This window comes from Nycticebus coucang, chromosome 10, assembly GCF_027406575.1.
Source record: "Nycticebus coucang isolate mNycCou1 chromosome 10, mNycCou1.pri, whole genome shotgun sequence".
Classification (NCBI taxonomy): domain Eukaryota; kingdom Metazoa; phylum Chordata; class Mammalia; order Primates; family Lorisidae; genus Nycticebus; species Nycticebus coucang.
Window position 1 is genome coordinate 64,382,309 of NC_069789.1, and position 21,384 is coordinate 64,403,692.

The window sequence follows — 21,384 nt, forward strand, 5'->3', positions numbered from 1 at the left end:
CCTTATCTGTGACAGAAGGCTTTTAAAGTCACTTTTGAACTTTGCCATGGGTTCCCTCCACTAACCACACCAGATACTCCCAAGTGCACTATGAACTCTTGCCTCAAGGCACTGTGCTTGCCTTGTTCCCATGCCTGCTGAAAAATTGCATCTTTCCGTCTTGGCAAACCACAACTCATGTTTGAGATTCAGCTCCACTGTCAGTGTTCCTAAGAAATCCCTTCAGCTCACGTGGCAGCCTCACTGGCTCTCAACTCTGTGCTTCCACAGCCAGGGATGGTGGTCTTCAACTCCACAGAAATTGTATAGCTCAGGCACTGTGTTGGGTTCTGGATTACCCAGTCCCTTGAACAACACAAGTTTTGAACTGCACGAATCCACTTTATTACGTGGATTTTCTTCTACCTCTGCCACCCCTAACAGAGAAACTAACACTTCTTTTTTCTTCTCTTCCTCAGCCTACTCTGCTTGAAGATGACAAAGACCTTTATAATGATTCATTTCCCTTTAATAAACAGTAAAGATAATTTCTGTTCCTTATGATTTTCTTTTATTTTTTTTAATTTTTATTATTATTTTTTTTATTGTTGGGGATTCATTGAGGGTACAATAAGCCAGGTTACACTGACTGCAATTGTTAGGTAAAGTCCCTCTTGCAATCATGTCTTGCCCCCATAAAGTGTGACACACACCAAGACCCCACCCCCCCTCCCTCCGTCCCTCTTTCTGCTTTCCCCCCCATAACCTTGTCATTAATTATCCTCATATCAAAATTGAGTACATAGGATTCATGCTTCTCCATTCTTGTGATGCTTTACTAAGAATAATGTCTTCCACTTCCATCCAGGTTAATACGAAGGATGTAAAGTCTCCATTTTTTTTAATGGCTGAATAGTTTTCCATGGTATACATATACCACAGCTTGTTAATCCATTCCTGGGTTGGTGGGCATTTAGGCTGTTTCCACATTTTGGCGATTGTAAATTGAGCTGCAATAAACAGTCTAGCACAAATGTCCTTATGATAAAAGGATTTTTTTTCCTTCTGGGTAGATGCCCAGTAATGGGATTGCAGGATCAAATGGGAGGTCTAGCTTGAGTGCTTTGAGGTTTCTCCATACTTCCTTCCAGAAAGGTTGTACTAGTTTGCAGTCCCACCAGCAGTGTAAAAGTGTTCCCTTCTCTCCACATCCACGCCAGCATCTGCAGTTTTGAGATTTTGTGATGTGGGCCGTTCTCACTGGGGTTAGATGATATCTCAGGGTTGTTTTGATTTGCATTTCTCTAATATATAGAGATGATGAACATTTTTTCATGTGTTTGTTAGCCATTCGTCTGCCATCTTTAGAGGAAGTTCTATTCATGTCTCTTGCCCATTGATATATGGGATTGTTGGCTTTTTTCATGTGGATTAATTTGAGTTCTCTATAGATCCTAGTAATCAAGCTTTTGTCTGATTGAAAATATGCAAATATCCTTTCCATTGTGTAGGTTGTCTCTTTGCTTTGGTTATTGTCTCCTTAGCTGTACAGAAGCTTTTCAGTTTAATGAAGTCCCATTTGTTTATTTTTGTTGTTGTTGCAATTGCCATGGCAGTCTTCTTCATGAAGTCTTTCCCCAGGCCAATATCTTCCAGTGTTTTTCCTATGCTTTCTTGGAGGATTTTTATCGTTTCATGCCTTAAATTTAAGTCCTTTATCCATCTTGAATCAATTTTTGTGAGTGGGGAAAGGTGTGGGTCCAGTTTCATTCTTTTACATGTAAACATCCAGTTCTCACAACACGATTTATTGAATAGGGAGTCTTTCCCCCAAGGTATGTTCTTGTTTGGTTTATCGAAGATTAGGTGGTTGTAAGATGTTAGTTTCATTTCTTGGTTTTCAATTCGATTCCAAGTGTCTATGTCTCTGTTTTTGTGCCAGTACCATGCTGTCTTGACCACTATGGCTTTGTAGTACAGACTAAAATCTGGTATGCTGATGCCCCCAGCTTTATTTTTATTACTAAGAACTGCCTTAGCTATACGGGGTTTTTTTCGATTCCATACAAAACGCAGAATCATTTTTTCCAAATCTTGAAAGTACAATGTTGGTATTTTGATAGGAATGGCATTGAATAGGTAGATTGCTTTGGGACCTTATGATTTTCTTAATAACATTTCCTTTTCTCTAGCTCATTTCATTGTAAGGATACCGTACATAATACATGAAACATACAAAATTCTGTGTTAATTGACTGTTTATATTCTCAGTAAGGCTTCCAGTCAGTAGTATGAGTGGTTATGTTTTGAGGAGTGAAAAGTTAACAGGTGGGTTTTTGACTCCACAAATTAACTTCCTTGTTGCTCAAGAGTCAAGTTGTCATTCTACATATATATTTCCCTTTCCATCCATTGAGTTTCTCAGAGGTAGAGACCAAATATAGTTTTTTTAGCTTTGCATCCTGATGTCATAAAGTAGACAATAAAAATTAACTAAGTGGATGTACTGGAAATAACTTAATGAATGCAAAATGCTTTCAATAAGCTATATATGACTATAATTATGGGTAGGCTGCAAGTAGAATCTTAGCAGAGAAGCCGTACTATAGTGAAAAGACCACCAGACCTACAAATCTAGGCAGTGGTCTCTGCCTGTGACAGCTTCCCAATAGGTGAAGTGAGGCAATTTCTTTAAATCCTCATTGGTAAAGATGGCTTTAGTACTAAGTCATTGTCCCTGCTAGAGTGATATGAGAAGCAGCGAACACTGCTTCAAACCAATCTTGCTCTAAAGTCTGACCTAGGCATGGTTTTACAAAAGAATCCACTGTGTTCTCATGGAGCCCACAGAAAAGGCTCAGGTTCGAAAGTCAGTCAGGCTTGGGCTCAAATTCTAGTTCTGGTGCTCAACATCTGTGCTGGGCAAGCTACCTAAACCTGTTTTCTACTTCTGTAAAACAGGGCAAGCCAGCTCAAAGAACGTGTCTGAGTGAGATGACGAGTACACAGCACCTAGGACAGAGGCAGCCACACTGCCAGTGCTCAGGAACACTTACGCTTTCCCCTTCCCCGAGTGCCAGCAGTAACAGTTTCCAACACTTCACTCTAAAATGCGGTTCTCAACCCGTGGGTCGCAACCCACAGAAACTGTGTTAAAGGGCAGCGGCATCGGGAAGGTTGAGAACCACTGCTCTAAAACAAGGATCTTGCTTTTGTAGATCCTCCTTTATGTACTCTAGCTTTCAAGACTAAAATTCTTCCCCTAACTTAATTTTCTTTTCTAGTCCCTTTTTCTCCAGGCTACAGTTGGAATCGGATTTCTCATACACCAACAGACCACTTAATAGAAGTTCCAAGTTAGCACCCCATCCTGGGCTCTGTTTCCCAACTGGGATATCCCAGTTATCTCACAGATTATCTTCCTGATGTACAAATGAAAATACCCTAACCCCTTGGTTATAAGACTGCTAGAGTGACAACACAGTCTATCTAACTGCAGTCATTCTATCTGAAGTCCTGAGGGAGGAAGGGCCATTTAATACATAAATCCATGCTTGCTGGTAAGTATGTTATCTGCTTGGAACATGCTTATGATGCAGTCAAGATCGCAAATTGAAAAGCAGAGTAAATCGTCCAAGGCCCATATATCCTATCAGTTTGAAAATGAATGTTTTTAAGAAATTAAACTATAGAATGAATGAAGCTTTATATAACACCTTAAACGTTCTGGGTTCTTACTAATCAATCTCTTCTTGATGTGAATATACTCTAATAATACACCACCAGATTTCGCTAACTAATTGAGATTAACTTCTACATGTCAGTTTTTGTTTACTAGGCTTCCTTCATGTAGATGCTTTTCATTTTAAAATAAAATTCATATTGTATACAACTGGCTCTGATTTTCACGGGTGCAGGCTCTTTGAACAAGTAACAATTTCTTAAAACTTAATTTATTTAATTTGCTTTAAATTTGAAGGCAAAGACATTTACTGAACAACAAGATAATTCATGATAACATTATGATGATAATTCTCTCTGGAGAAATTACAAGAGCCACAGCATGAACTCAATAAATTCCCCAGAGAGAAAATACATCCTGATAATTCCTAGAGGTATTGTTATCAATGATCTAATAAACAAGCCAGTATTAATCACAATATTTAACACCATAAATAAGGTTTTCACATTGTTATTGGAAATTAATTTCTTACTGGAGGGTTTCATGTACCACTTACTTAAGTTAATAAATTTATATTTTATATTAATATGTTTGAATTCCTCCAAAATTTAAACAAAACTTTAAAATGCCCTTCAATTTTATTTAACAATAAGGTTCATGCTATGAACTTTTATCTTTAAAAAGATGTTACCTCCAACTATAGAAACAAGAATATCCTTTGTGACAATATCTAACATAATATTGTCATATATCATTTTCTACAGGTTTCCCTAGAAACCAAAAACAGCAAACAGAAAGCAACAAACACATGTGCCAGGAAGGCATCTGGACTTCTCATTTGAAAAATAATTTCCCTAAAATTTCTTTGACTATTTTAAAAGTAAACTATTCCTAAAAATTCCTAAGTGTCAAAGACTTACATCAGTTTAAATAATATGCCATTAATCACTGTAACATCTACCACAGGAGGCTATATGTCCTTACTCCAGGAGGGGCTTCCTTACTGAAAATATGTCTGAATCTCCTCGTTTAGAATGGTAATCAGAGCTAGCATGTAAACCATATGAAAATTAGTGGTTTCTGGCTTGGTGCCCATCACTCAGAGGTTAGGGCATTGGCCACGTGCACCAGGGCTGGTGGGTTCGAACCCAGCCAGGGCCTGCTAAACAACAAGACAACAATAACAAAAAATAGCAGGGTGTCACGGCAAGCGTCTGTAGTCCCAGCTACTTGGGAGGTAGAGGCAAGAGAATCGCTTAAGCCTAAGAGTTTGAGGTTGCTGTGAGCTGTGATGTGGTTTCATTTATAAGTGTATCTCATTTTGGCCAAAAATAATACCAAGACTTTTTACTTTATTCACCAAATAAATACTTGGCCCCAAAGAATTTTAGAAATTTTCAAATACCAAATTCACCCTCAACAACAGAATAATTTGATCATTGTGATTACTGATTATTGACAAATCGTTTTAAACTCAGTTTCTAATAAAGTCAAAAAATAATTTAGATTAATGTTAACCCCATCTTTGCCTACATGACTCTAAGCAGACACCCTTGAAATTTACATGATAGCAGATAAAAATAATCCTTGCTGTATTCTCATTCTTTTCAAAATCATATAAATTTCTCAAGGTATTTCCTTTAAACTATGAGAAACACTCTCTTCTAAGTAAATAATTATGAACAATCAATGTAAATTCAAAGATAACATACTTTAAATATTCAAACATACTTTAAATATTTTGAAACACTTTCCCATTTGACAGCTTCTTAGTATTCTATATTGCCACATAGTAGTTTCCTAAAATAACTCTAAAGTAACAGAAATCTATAAGATATAACATAATACAGCCATGTACCACACAACATTTTTTTTTTTTTTCGTAGAGACAGAGTCTCACTGTACTGCCCTCGGGTAGAGTGCCGTGGCGTCACACGGCTCACAGCAACCTCTAACTCTTGGGCTTACGCGATTCTCTTGCCTCAGCCTCCCGATGGGACTATAGGTGCCTGCCACAACGCCCGGCTATTTTTTTGTTGCAGTTTGGCCGGGGCTGGGTTTGAACCCGCCACCCTCGGCATATGGGGCCGGCGCCCTACTCACTGAGCCACAGGCGCCGCCCCACCACACAACATTTTCACCAACAAACTGCATCAGACATTTGCCCATAAAGATTATAATACCATGCCTTTACTATGCTTTCTCTGTGTTTAGATACACAAATACTTACCACTGTGTTACAATTATCAACAGTATTCAGGACAGTAACACGCTGTATAGGTTTAGCGTCTGTCTAAGAGCAATAGGCCACACCAGACAGCCTAAGTGTATAGTAGGCTGTGCTGTGTACGTTTGTGGAAGCATACTTGGTGTTTGTACAAAGACAAATCTCAGAATGAATCCCTATAGTTAAGTGACTCATGATTGTATAGTTAGACTGATCAAGATTTAGCTGAAGAGGAAAAAATTAACTTTCAGTTAGAGATTGATTATCCATTTGACAAGCATTCATTGATTAGCCATTATCTAGCATTCACTGATATAAAATATGATGCATAAAGGTAAACAACGAACTATCTGTACATTTATTAGAACCATGCTAGTGTAAAGGAACCCATAATCATAACTTTTCTCAGAGTAATCTTTTTATTATTTTCCAAATTACACATTTCCTCTACTATAATATTTTCCCTAGGGTCTCTATCAGAAACACACTTTTATAGGTAATATACATTATCAGGAACTCTTATGCTCACTATTTTCATTAGTGACTGAATCTCCCTGAATACCTGACCACCTTAGATTTAGAGATAAAAGAAAACACAGGTATAATCAAGATATGGCTATATTTGAGTCTAAACTAGAGAATGATACAAAATGACACCACCAGATGATGCAAATCTTTTAAGTCATGTAAAGAAATAAAGAATTCATGCTAAAAGCAATAAGAAACCAAAAGGATTAAGAATGAATAAAACATACATAGTTTACAAGAAGGATGGCTCTTGCTGCAATGTAGAAAATGGACTAGAAATGGTAAAATGAGAGGTAAGAGCTACAAAGCTCTACAATAATCCAGGCATAAGACGACAATCTAGAGTAGTTAGACTCTAAGTATCTACATGTGTTTGAAAGATAGAGCCAAGTATCTACTCACATAAGATATGAGATGAGGGGCGGCGCCTGTGGCTCAGTCGGTAAGGCGCGGGCCCCATATACGGAGGGTGGCGGGTTCAAACCTGGCCCCGGCCAAACTGCAACCAAAAAATAGCCAGGCATTGTGGCGGGCACCTGTAGTCCCAGCTACTCGGGAGGCTGAGGCGAGAGAATTGCTTCAGCCCAGGAGTTGGAGGTTGCTGTGAGCTGTGTGAGGCCACAGCACTCTACCGAGGGCCATGAAGTGAGACTGTGTCTCTACAAAAAAAAAAAAAGATATGAGATGAGGAAAACAGGAGGAAGTCAGCAATGCAGGAAGAGTTTCAGCCTCAGCAACTGGAAGGACAGACGAGTCACTAACAGAGAAGACTACAGGTCTTCAGCTCAGTTTTGGAGACATTAAGGTTGCAACATGCACATTTGATGTCAAGAAGACAACGGGATATTTGAGTTTGGAATTTGGGCAGAGGCCCAGGTTGAGGTATAAATTTAAGAGTCTGCATCCTAGTACCAAGAGACTGGACGAGATCATCAAGTAAGGGATATAGAAACGAAGTCTAAGAATCGAGCTTTGGGTGTACTCCATGGTTAAAGAGTTTCAGAAGGTAAGGAGAAATCAATAAAGGAAAGACCACAGAAGATTCCTGGAAGCCAAGAGAAAAACAAGATTCCTGGAAGCCAAGGGAAGACTAGGTTTCTAAGAAGAGAGATGATTAACTCTATCACATGCAGCTGATAAGTAAGATGAGGCCTGAGAACTGAGCAACAACAGGTAACAGATTTACCAGTGGTGGTAAATCTCTAAAACATCATCAATTTTCTGGGATTCCTCTATCGAAAAATGTGACATTTGATTTCCAAACACATGCCAGAAGTGTACGTGGATCCCAACTGTACTAAGCAGGTGAGGAGCTGAAGTCTTAGTGTTCATCTTCTGACCTTCCCCAGTCTCTGGTCTGTCTTTGGGTCAGCAATAATCGCCTGAACAACTACTATGGCTTCACTAATTTTTGTCTGTAGCTCTCTGAGCTCTTCCATATGCAGCAGTCATAGGATCTGAGCAGCTTCGTTAAGAACTGCATCTCTGTGTCAAAACCAAGACTATGTTTGTCTAAAGCAACCGGCAAGCTCTCTTTTGTTTGATTCACTTTAGCAACTGCATCCTGTGTCAGGCGCTCCTGAACCAAAATGCAAATTCCATTAAGCATCAGCAGGTAGTCATCGTGGCGCTGAATCTGAAGGAGGTTGGCCAAAGCCATCATGCCAGCCTTGCAGTCTCAACAAGAGCAGCTTAGGTGGCAAGATAGGGGAGAAAAAACGTTAACCAGAGTGGATTTTAGAGACAAAGGAGAAATGGGAGACAGAACTATAGATAAATCTTTCTAGGAATTTTGTGATAAAAAGGATCAGAGAAATAGGTTAACGGCTGAAAGGAAGAGTAACTGAAAGGCTATTTAAAGATGTTTCTTATAATTTATTTTATTTTGCTGCTCATTTAGATGGGAGAAATAATAGCATAGTAGTATGGACCCAGTAAAGGGAGTTAAATTGAGTAAGGTATGGAGATGAGATCTGGTGTCATGGAAAGGGTGACCTCTAAGAGCAGTTTGGATAGTTTATCTGATAACAACAGAAACTGTAGACTACATGACTGCATATTCCAGGAGGAAGACATCCACGGTGGAAGTCTGTGCAAGTTCTCTTCTAAGTGCTTCAGTTTTTTTCGGTGAAATAGATAGCAGGGCATCAACTGAGAGTGAGCATGGGGGGAAGATAAACCAGGGATCTGAAGCGAAAAATGATAGTAAGTGAGAAGGTTTGGAAGTAAGGAGAGTGGGGAATGAGTGTGAAACAGCCCTTACAAATTAACAATAGGTGGCAAGGCAAGAACTGCGGTAAGGACCTAGCTAAAAAAATAAGGAAAGGCCCAGCCAAAAACAATACTAATTAGCCACTATCCCCCATCTGCTACTTTGGAGTTAACATACTTGATGGTTATAAAGATTCTTAACTTTAACCATAGATATCATCAGCTTTTGGAAACCTAGCAGTAGTTTCTGAGATATCTTCCAGGTCCTGCATTCCAGTGGACAGGCTGGCCCACCCAGACCAGTGGCCATACCCAGGAACTGACTCAACTGGTCTTGTGACTCAAGAACTTGCTCCTGCATTCCAGGGGCTTGGCTGATCCACCCAGGCTGGTGGCCAGCCAAGGGACTGATGGTTCGTCCTCAAACCCAGCCAAATGGCAGACCATGATTGCCTAATCCTCTGCCCACCAAACTCCCCCTGTCTCCCAAACACCAGGGGAGGAGGACTTGAGAAATTCCTCCTATCTCTCCGATTAACGCTGTGTGAGATAACTCTTTCTCTGCTGTAAACCCTGCTCCTGGCTTCCTCTTGCACAGTGGGCGATAAAGCTGGTCGGGGGGCAACAATGGACTAATGATATGATTGCTAAGCAGCGTTAAAGTTCATGGCCATGAATTTAAATTATGGTAAAGTCTTCTTTCCTCAATATCACTGCTGCTTATTCTCCTGTACCATCAAAATGTTATTCCATGAAGTAAACTGATACCAGAAAAATGTAATATCTCAATTTCTCTGAAGACTTCCAAAAATAGAAGCCCTTTACTCAATCTCTAAATAGCTTAGAAGAATCAGTTTATCAAAAGAAGCACGTTAAATAGGCTTATTTCACAAAGAAAGTAACTCTAGAAGATAAGCTAGAGAGAGAAAGTTAATATAGTTATCACATTCAAAAATCTTATCCACTCAACAGAGTCCACTGGGGGCCACCTTCTTTCTGGCCCACAATGAACCCACCTAGATTTCTACCCTGAACCTGCCAGACAAGGTAAATTTCATCTCATCTTGCTTCGCATTCATATAAGACATACAAAATTTATTTATTTATTTTAGACAGAGTCTCACTTTGTTACCCTTGGTAAAGTACCAAGGCATCACAGCTCACAGCAACCTCAAACTCTTAGGTTCAAGTGATTTTTCTTACCTCAGCCTCCCAAGTAGTTGGGACTACAGGCACCCGCCACAACATCCAGCTATTTTTCAGAGACAAGGTCTCTCTTCTGGCTCAGGCTGGTCTTGAACCTGTGAGCTCAGACAATCCACCCACCTCGACCCCCTAACTGCTAGGATTACCGGTGTGAGACACCACATCTGGCCAAGATACAAAATTCTAAATGGACTGCAGTTTGCATTGCCATAAAGCTTAAAGGAATGTCAGTACACCTTCCTGGTTGAGATGAAGACTCCAAGACAAGATTCTCATACTATCAACTCTGTAAAAACAAGACACATCTACTTTTCTACCTGCAGATCTGAGATGCCTTCCCACTTTCACAAGCAGCCCAAGTATTATATTACCTTCAAAATTACAAAAAAAGGAAAGTATAACCTAGGTCTCTGATCCTTTTACAATTAAAACTAATTTTCTCTATAACTCCCAGAAATTCTTAGAATTGTATTCTCATTCTAATTGTTTTATACATATTTAACTTTATGATAAAATAAAGGCCTTTTCATTCAATAATCATAAACCAAACTATAAAACATTCATTGCAAACTTCCATTGTTTAAAATTAGCCTTATAGCAAAAAGTAAAAACTCTACTATTTCTCTCACCACCTTTTATACAGTCTGAACTTAGAAAATGAAATCCATTGTTCCACAAAGAGTCCAAAGGAAATGAAAATATATAGAAGAATCTAATCAAAATGTCCTTTCTGTACCAACTAGAGTAGAAGGAAAGAAAGGAAAGGAAAACGGGAGGGAGGGAGGGAAGAAAGAAGAAGACTATAGACTGATGGAATAAATTTTTGCCAAGTTCAAAATACATTAATAGAGATACATAAATCTCACATTTCAAAACTTAAAAAAAGGAACACATACTGTACTAAAAATGAGAGCACATATTATGCATTATGGGGTTAGAGTATTCATCTTGAAATAAGAAAAAGTAAAGATATGTCAAGAATATACATCACTCATCATTATAATAGAAAATTGGTATTTGACACTTAGAAAACTGACTTTCGCCATTTTCTGTTTATGTCCAGACTTGCATTAGCATTACAGAAGTGAAAGACGTCACTGGGCTAACCACATGTTGCCATATCACCCCCATTACTCAGGCCAATGGTGTGGAACAAAACAAAAAAAGGTTGTCAACCCTGAGCAGAGACTGTCCGTTCTCCGTCTTTTAAAATAATTCTACTGTGAGCAGTAACAATTTTCAGACACTTAATAAGCAATAATGCCTATAAGCCCTTGTCAGGTAATCTTCCTCTCACTGTCTCACACCATCAGCGTGAAGGCGGAGAGGGGGGAAAAGAAAGCCTTCTCCCCTCCTCCACCTGCCACAGGCAGCTAGAACCTGGAATAACACTTGCCTTTTTCCTACAGGAAAAGAGGTCCACCCACACAGGAGCAGCAGCAGGAGGCATAAACGAAAGGAACAGTGTGAAAAGAAATGCAGAACCACTTCAATAATTCTGAAGTTTATACTGCCTGGCAGCCCAGTGTCTCACAGGAAAACAATTACTTTCATTTTGGTCTCCTGCGGCGCTCCGACCTTTCTTGGTTAGTGAGTCAGTAGGAGGGCAAAATAAAAGAGCTTATTTCTTTCCCTTTTGAAACACAAGGTTGTTCAAAACTGTGAATTTCAAAATCTTAACATGAACTACCTAATGTTTAGAGGTGTTTTTTTATTGCCTTTGCTAGAAATAATATAAAAAACAGTATCTGCGTATGTGCGTAAAATGGGCATAAAGAGGTCTATATTTAATAGACAGTTGTTTATTGTAATCTTAATAATATACTCATAATTTATGACCATAACACAAAATATACATAGTATATATTAAAAGAATTGAAATTAAAATATTGGCCTTACTTTAACCTAAAGAGTACCTTTACTCAATACAGAAAATTCAAATAGGTATAATGATTAAAAAAGCAACGTAAAAGTGTAATTAAGTAAAGAGCTCAATTAAAAATGTTAAATTTAAGGGGTCCCTGCTTGGTTTCAATTTCATATTCCTATGGAGACCCTGCTACCCATGGAAAATTGAAGTCCCACACGGTGTCTAACATAGTAAGACACAGTCCTTTCCTTCAAGGAGATTTCGAGCTAAGGGAAATGCCCAAGTAAAAATGACTCAAAAGTATCAAATATATATCAGAAGAAAGATGCAAAAAGTAGATAATTAAATTCCCAAGAAAAGATACTGCATTCAAAAGATCAGAAAAAGCTTCAACATAGTCCTGGCATTTTAGGTGGTCCTTGCAAGATGGCGGGATTTCAAAAACTGGAGGGGTAAGATGGGGGATAAAAAAATACCATTCAGCATATATTTGACACATGCATTCAAATACTAGAGATTTACCTGATGCTTCAAAGAAAAAATCACTTTTTTGTAGATGCCAGTAGTTATTTTCTGAAATATGTTTCTGGGAAAAGTAGGCTAAAAGTAAGAAAGGATTCCATAGACACATAAGTTTGGAAAACACTGCAGCCTCTCTGAAATTCAGAACGCACGTGAGTGTAAGAAAGGCTCTGAGGAAGTACTGTCATAATGGAACACTCTCTACTCCAACTCTCCCAAACCTGTTTGACTATTTGACCACAGAACTCATTTGAAAGAACATCAATTCTCCAAAGATGTCCAGAATTACTATCTAAGCAAAATTGGGACAAGGCTGGCAGAGTATATTTGACACATACTGTAAGAAAGCCTCAAACACTAAGTTAAGAAATAGAGTTTTGATGAATAGCAACAATAAAAATGAGGGGCTGCTTTATATAGGGGTGACATTTATTACTTTAAACATGTCACAGAGCTTTATGACAAGTATCTATTATCATACACAGGATGCTAAATAATGAGTTTCAGTAATGCATCTTCATTTTTTACTAAAACATTCTTTTTACTTCATTTTATGTTATAAGAAACAAGCAACTACATAACAGGAGTAATATACCACTAATGAGAGGGAGAGAGAAAAGTAACCATAGTGGAAGCCAGTTGTGGACAAAGCAAGATCAGCCCCCCAACACTGAGGCAGATATAAAATGTATAAGCACTTCCAAACCTGGGCACAGCCTTAACTTTTTTGTCTCCCTTCTCTAAGCCTAACATTAAGACATATAACCTAAAAAAATTAAAAGCTAAAGCTGTCCTCTTGTTTTTACATTTGTATAAGAGAACTAAGCATCATAAAACAGTATTTTAAAACTACTCTACTGAAATATCAAACTATACCCCATAAATATGTACTCGTGTAGGTTGAAATAATTTTTAAAAAATTACACCTAAATAATTACACCTAAAATATATATTAATTATATCTAAAGCCAATTATAGCTAAAAGCCAAAAACAAAATAAAATTGAAAAACAAAACAAGAAACAATTCTGATTAAAACTTGGAAATTCCAAATTGGAAATTCTTGACTAATTCATTTCCTAAAAGAACTGCAAATGTACTATTTCCTTACACATCAGTCATACACATTTAAATACTTCTATCCCCCTCAATCAAAAACATTACCTGTGGCTGGAACTGAGGAACAGGTGGCCCTTGCATTCCTTGAGATTGTTCATCCATCCTCTGAAGCAACAGCAACTTTGTAACTCTGCAAAGATACACAGGTTGACTCTAAATAACATAACCATTACCAATTCATTATCATTCATCGTATACTTGACGTGTGCACTCAAATACTATAGACTTACCTGACAATTCAAAAATTAATCATTAAGATATCTAACACCCTTCCTTCATTTGCTAAATCCAAGCTCTGTTTAGCTCACACAAACATTCACTGTCTCAACCATTTCTCCTTCTCCAAAATAGCATTATGTACTCAGAAAATCCTACCTCCCAAGATGAAATTCTTTCGTCTTCATTCTGCCTTGTAAATCAAAACTACTCCCTTCACCCTGCCCACTGTGAGTACATAAATGCCATGGGAGGCTCATTATCATCATGTTCAGTATTTTACATTCCTAAAATGGTCCTTATCTTCATATTCTAAAAATGTTATTAGTACTTTTATTATTTTATCTACCTGCAATATTTATTCATTGTGATATTTAGGTTTAAACTTAAAAGGTTCATCCTCATATGAGAGTGTTAATTAATTACTCTTTTATTCAAACTTTATAATTAAAAAGTATTCATCCATTAATTCTATAAACATAAGCTGACAACCAATTATATGCCAGGCATCACACAAGACTCAAAAATTGAAATATAAATGAGCCACAGTCCTTGCCCTTCAGAAGGGCATCTACATCTACTCAATACCAAGTGCCTCTAGTGTCTTTATAAATGTTATAACTAAAATCTGTGAGTCAAAAATCTAGGACCCCTTTAAATGGGATTAGCTGGTGAAGAAACTAAAACACATCTTCATTAAACTCTTTAAAAGGCAATAAAAATATTCTGAACGTGGATTATTTTTATTGCAAATATCTTTTAAAAATGTTTCCAATAGTACTATGCTAAATAATGAGCTTAATGTACTACTTCCTTTCACATCAGTCATACAGATCTAAATACTTCTGCCCCCCTCATTTGGGGGCAGTCCAATAGTGTCCTTCAATTAACTAATGAACAGAAGTTCTTAATTTCAATGTAGTCTAAAGAATCAATCTATTTCCTTATGATTAGTGCTTTGTGTACTATTTATGAATTTCTTCCTTGTTCTAAGTTCTCATATTATTTTCTTTTTCTTTCTTTCTTTTTTTTGAGACAGAGTCTCACTATGTCGCCCTTGGTAGAATGCAGTGTGCATCAGAGCTCACAGCAAAGTCCTGGGCTTAAGCGATTCTCTTGCCTCAGCCTCCCAAGTAGCCAGGACTATAGGCACCCACCACAATGCCCAGCTATTTTTGTTGTTGTTGTTGTTATTGTTGTTTAGCAGGTCCTGGCCAGGTTTGAACTTCACCAGCCCCAGTGCATGTGGCCAGCACCCTAAACAATGAGCTACAGGCACTGAGCCCTCACCTTATTTTCTAATGTAAGCCTTATTGTTTTACCTTGCATATTCAGATCTATAATTTATCTAGAATTAAACTTTTTGTATGATAATTAAATTATTAGTATGATTTTATATGACATAAGGCAAAGTATTTATTTTTCTTGGATATCCAACTGACCTCAAATGATACACTGAAAAGATTACCATATTGCACTGCTGCTATGTCATCTTTGTCATATATGAAGTAAGTATATTTTTATCTGTACACACACACACACACATACACGAGGGCTGTCCAAAAAGTGTAAGTATCCAGCCATGGATGCCTCTGTTTTTCATATTGCACGGCTCCACACTCTTTATACAGCCAGATAAACACACACACTTTCTTTTCTGTTCCATTGGTCTATTTGTCTATGCTAACCTGTACTACATGATAGACTATGTGTATTACTACTGCATGTAATTACAGCACTAATTACTATAGCTTTACTATTAAGTCTTGATAGCTACTTAATTACATATCTGATTTTAATATAAATTATAGAATCAATATGCTTATTTCTTTAAAAAAAAAAAAGACTTGGGATTTTGATAGAGATTACACAGATTCCATAGATCATTTGGCAAGAAACCACATTTTAATGTGGTTGAACATAGAATATCTTATATATTTTAGCTTTACTTTCTTTCGTAACGATTTTCAGTTTCAATATACTGGTCTTCCATATCTTTTTTCACATTATTTCCTAAATATTTTATAATATTTGATCCTATTGTAAATAGTGATTCTTTCATTCAATTTTCCAATTCTTGTTAGTATATGAAATAAAATTGATTTCTCTATATTGACTTTTAATCTTGCGAAGTTGCTAAATTCACTTATTATAGTTCAAGTAGCTTCTTTGTACATCCTTGTTTTATTGACATGGCTAGAATCTCTACAATCAATAGAAGTAGAAAAGAGACATCCTTTTATTGTTCCTCAACTTAGGGGGAAAGACGGAATTTTTTACCATTAAATATAATGTTACTTGTACTGTTTTGTTTTTTTTTTTAAGAACAGAGTCTCACTTTGTCACCCTTGGTAGAGTGAAATGGTATCATGGCTCACAGCAACTTTCAACTTTCAATTCTCTTCCCTTAGCCTCCCGAATATCTGGGACCTCAGGCGACCACCACAAGACCTGGCTATTTTTTTGTTGCAGTTTGGCTGGGGCCAGGTTCGAGCCTGCCATCTTCAGTATATGTGGCTGGCATCCTACCCACTGAGCCACAGGTGCTGCCCAACTGTACATTTTTTAATAGATGTCCTGATTTATCAGGTTGACATTCACTTCTACTCTTACTTTGCTGAAAATGTTTATAAGAATAGATGTTATTCTCTTGTCAAAGGCTTTTTCCTGTGTCTAAGATGACTATATTTTTTATCGAACATAATTATATGGCTTGTAGTTTGCTAAAATGTTGGATTTTGTTGACTCATTTTTTGAATGTTAAATCAGTATTCATAACTGGAATGAAATGTTGGTCATGAAATATAATCATTTTTATATAATGTAGTATTTGGGGGGGAGGGGGGGAGAGAGAACCCTGGTAGTGAATTCAAATACTTTTGAATGAAATACTTTTAGTGTGAAACCCAACACCAAAATCGTCGCATTTCAGCATTTTACATTTGGTGTACCATAAATAATTTCATAAGATATTCCATGAAAAAAAGAGTTTCTTGGTCAAAGACCTCTGTGAAATACTAGTTGATATATCAATCTCTCTCAGAGAGTCATAGTAAATATTAGCACACTAAAGAACCCAAACAGCCTGCAATTAAAAAAAAAACACTTTATTTAACTTAATCATTAAATGTTTTCTTTGTGTAACATTTTTTAATATCCTACAGTCTGACTGATCCAAGAAAGCCACTTTGAGAAATTCTGTGCTGGGTTTATTATAGCGATTACCAATATGTGATGATGCCAAAGAAAATAAAATTATGAAAGAAAACTGACAACATAAAAGAAACATAAAATTCAAAGAAACCTAAAGTGACTTAATCTAACAATCTATGTAACAAGAAATCATTTCTACAGTATCCCATACAGAAGGTCAAAGAGCCTCTGCTTGGAAAAAAAGAATTTGAATAAAAGTCTCATATTGAATGTAAGCTTATTGAGGATGGAAAAAACACAAACTGTGCTTTTCCTCTGCTGTGATGCCACACAATATCTGCACACACCAAGCAACTAATCACTTCTGCAGTGGACACCAGCTAGTGTCCACCAGTTGAATTCTGACACTACCTCCCTGGAAATTGCCTCAGATCCCAGAAATTGCGAGCTCAGTCCCACAAAACTGCTGCCTCATTCCACCAGTCACAATTCCAGGCTTCTGACTGATCATTTTAAACTTTGGGTTTCCATGACTTTCTCTTTGGGTTTGATAATTTGTTAGAGCAGCTCAAAGAATGTAGAGAAACATGTTGCTGGTTTATGGTAGAGGATATTACAAAGGGTACACATAAAGAGTTGCAAGGTCGAGGTATAGAGAAGGTGGTGTGGGGCTTCTATGCTCTTCCTGGGTGTGCCACCCTCAGGAACCTCCACATGCTAAGCTATGTAAGAAGTTCTCTATACCCAGCCATCGTGGGCCTTTCACAGAGACTTCACTGAACAGTCATGACTGACAACCAAGTATAATTGTAAGAGGACAAAAGGGGGATGGTCTAATACTAACAGACTTAGTGGGGAAACCCGGCAAGGCCCATCCATTCAGCTTCCTCTCGGCTCCTCTGTGCAGCATTCCCTCCTCCAGGGTATGGGACAGAACCCCTTCTGAAATAGGGATCTTAAGACTTAGAATCAGACAAGGTAGGTCAGAGAATTTCTTTATAGACAGTTTTAAGATAGAAAAATAAAGGAAGATTCCCACACTGGGAAGGGAAAAGAGCTGGTGAAGGGGGGATAGGAGAAGATCAGAGAGAAAGTCTATTTTCTGAAGCTGATTCTGTGGCCTAAAGCAGCCCAACATTACAACAAAAGACTGTAACAGGGTTATGGGAGTTATGAGTCAGGAACCACAGATAAAACCTAGATGCCATAAGGTTTTATACTGAGTACAATGAATAAAAGCAGCAGTTTTATTTTAATAATCTCTAACACAGTTCCATGTGTTACTAGATTATTAATGCTATATAATTATTAATATCATAGAGTATGTCAATGTTTATATACTGATTTAATACTGTTACTTACCGTATCTTCAAAGACCAAAGATACTTATATTTTTCTCTTTCTACTAATCCCTTCATAAATGTCATAAAATATATTTTAATATGTAATATATATTTAACATATATTCAGTCTTCTAGATTGTAAGTTCCATGTTTTAGGAACCTATCAAACAGCTGTGTCTCCAGTGCCTGAGTCAATGCCTGGCATGAAATAATTAACAAATACTTAATAAATGAATATATACATGCCTATCAGGAAAACTTGCCAACTAATTATTGCTACAAATCAGGTATAAAGTCAATGATTAAAAAAAAAAAACTATCATCAAATTCAACAAATTTGGCAGCCAGTCTTCTGAGCCAAGCAAAAAAAGGCCACCAAAGAAAGATGCTGCCTGAATGGAGTTTTAAATAACAAATATGAAAAGTTAACAAGGGTATGTGGTATAGCCTATTGCAGCTAAGCTACAAACCTATACGATATGGTACTATACTGAATACTGTAGGCAATGTAACACAATCTAAACATGTATAAACATAGAAAAGGTAATGTGTCATGCCACAACATTAAGATGGCTATGACATCATTGGGCAACAGGAACTTTTCAGCTTCATTGTATTTTATGAAACCATAAGTTGTATATGAAGTCTGCCACTGACTGAAATGTCGTTATTTGGCACATGACTATATATAAAAAAACCCGGCCTTCCACAAATGTACAGTGGGGAGATACAGGAGTATTTTGATAACCATTTCATATCACCGTGACTATTCTTCTTTGCTATTACACCAAACTTGACAGATAATAGATTCCTAAAGGTTAACTGCACTGTGGACTTTCAAATTTGTATCAATGAACTAACTCTTAAAATCCAATGGTCTATCCTGGCCCTTTGAATACATCTTTTACTCATGAATGATTTTGTAACATCATGCATTGGTCATCTGGTAATTTTTAGTTCACTAAGTTACTCAGATTTTATAAATGTTGACTATTTCAATATACCATGTTAAAAAAAAATCACATTCATTAACATCACTACTAATCTCATTAGAAAAGTCTTTAAATATGAGGAAGATGTCAAGGTCAGGGTGATAAATGTAAGTTTTCTAAAATTCTAATTTCCACTAGAAGTTAAAGTTTTATCACTAGCAACAAATAATGTCAGTTGTTTTCCTTTACATGGCAGGTAGCTAGTTTTCAAGAAAATGTTTACAAAATACCTGTCTGAATAATATCTGACAGCTATTCTTTCAAGCAAAAAATGAAAACAGTATCTACTCAGCTTGCTATTCAAACAGCTGCACAAATGCTCTTCCTTGAGACAACTTGGATTTGCCGCAACAGTACTTTAAGCATACCTTTGATTTCATCACACATGATGTTAAAAGACATCTACTTAAAGACTGAGATTTGATAAGAACAATACTCTTTTACCATGCCATCAGACATTTTTACTTAATTTTATTTTTTATGTTCTTGGAAGCAGCATCTCACTTTGCCACCCTCAGTAGAGTGTGGTGGGTCATAGCTCACAGCAACCTCAAACTCTTGGGCTCTTGCCTCTTGCCTCTTGCCTCAGCCTCCTGAGTAGCTGGGACTACAGGCGCCTGCCACAACATGTGGCTGTTTTTAGAGATGGGGCCTCGCTCTTGCTCAGGCTAGTCTTGAACTCCTAAACTCAGGCAACCCACCCACCTCAGCCTCCAGAGTGCTAGCATTATAGACAAGAGGAACTATACCCGGCCAAGGACATTTTGAAATGAAACCTGTTCCAATATCCAACCCATCAGTAAGTACCATTTGTTCTACTTCCAAAATATATCTCAAATTTGTCCATGTTTCCATGTTCCTCCATTACCATTAATACTACGCCACAAGAAGTTATCATTCTATCTCCTCCTGGAACTACTATAACAGCCTACTAATGGTTCCTTCTTTTTCCACCACCCTCTCCACAGTGACATTTCAAAAATATAAATCATAGCATGACACTCTCATTCCTCTTAGAATAAAATCCAAATTCCTTGCCAAATACAGCAGGGCCCTGTAAGTAATCTCTTGCCTACCTCCACACATTAGCTCAGCTCAGCCTCTCTCACTGACTACTTTCCATAAACACTAACCTTCCTTCTGTTCTTGAAACCTGTTAAATCCTTTCTGGCACTGGGGCCTTTGTACTGCTATCCTTTAAAGCCCAGAATTCCTGAATGGCTGGCTCAAAATCAGACCTGTCCAAAGTAGTACTCCTTCCCCTCATCCCATCTGTCTTTCATATCATGCCCCATTTTTTTTCTACACAGCAATAACAATTTGTAATTATTTTGTTCATTTCCCAATTGTTTATTTATATCTCCTCTGCTATAATGTAAGTACCATGAGGACAGGAACTGTCATTTTGTTCCCTGCAGTATTCCTCAGTAAGGAAGTACTTGGCAGGTAATGGACACTCCATAAACATCTGTTGAATGAATAAAAAATGGATGAAAATGGAGAAGAGAACAGATTTTAGAGTTGCTTACAGTTAAGATTTTCAGAATTTTTAACTTACTACATATGGTTAGTGATAGAAAACCAAAGTTAAAACTGATTTCAAGATTTTAGCTTAGGGCAAGCAGCATGTGATGGCACCACCATTTGAATTAGGTAATAGAAGGGCAATAATAACAACCTGTTGGGAAGGGCAAAGTACATGATGGGCATGATACAGGAAAAGCTACTGTGAATTATGAGGAGAAAGAGCAGATAGAAAAGTTTTACAATGACTACAGTTTGCCAACTAGAATCTTTGGGGAAGGGAAATATAATACATTTTCTTATACTTCTCAAACTGATTAGTTGTTTATTATCTAGAACTTTTTAATATAATTAAAAATAGTTCTTCTAAGTACATTACAGTCCTCCCAAATCTTTAATGTTTTCGCATATGTATACACAAAACTCAGTACACATTAAACAATCTTCCCCTATTCTTGTGTACAGCCACATTTTATAGAAAATAAAAGTACAAAATTAGGAATCTGAATTTCAGATACAAAAACTAATTCAACAACAAAACCATTCAGTTTTAAGAAATCAGGTCTGCCTGCCAATAGACTAAATTTTCATAATTCAGCACCCTACTTTCAAAACTATCACACATAACACAATATGTTGTACATATCATAAATAACAGTCATCAATAACACTATATTAGATAGCTATCTTAAGTTGAACACTAAATAACATTACAGGACCTTCCCTAACCTAAAATAATGCCATTTCTAGTACCCATATTTAATAAAGATATAAAATTTCTAAAGCTAAAACCCTCAGATAATTATTAGCATA

At 37.1% G+C, this 21,384-nt stretch overlaps 1 protein-coding gene across 2 annotated transcripts in view; it reads right to left on the reverse strand.

The window, feature by feature from the left end:
* Positions 1-21,384, reverse strand: part of NEK7 (NIMA related kinase 7) — a 158,398-nt gene that overhangs the window by 84,928 nt on the left and 52,086 nt on the right. The window contains exon 2 of one of the 2 annotated variants that reach the window (XM_053606378.1): positions 13,389-13,471. In XM_053606378.1, coding sequence (XP_053462353.1) covers positions 13,389-13,445 — 57 coding nt within the window. In that variant the 5' untranslated portion in view covers positions 13,446-13,471. Of the gene's footprint in view, positions 1-13,388; positions 13,474-21,384 lie in introns of both variants that reach the window. The other variant, XM_053606379.1, reaches the window with a different exon arrangement.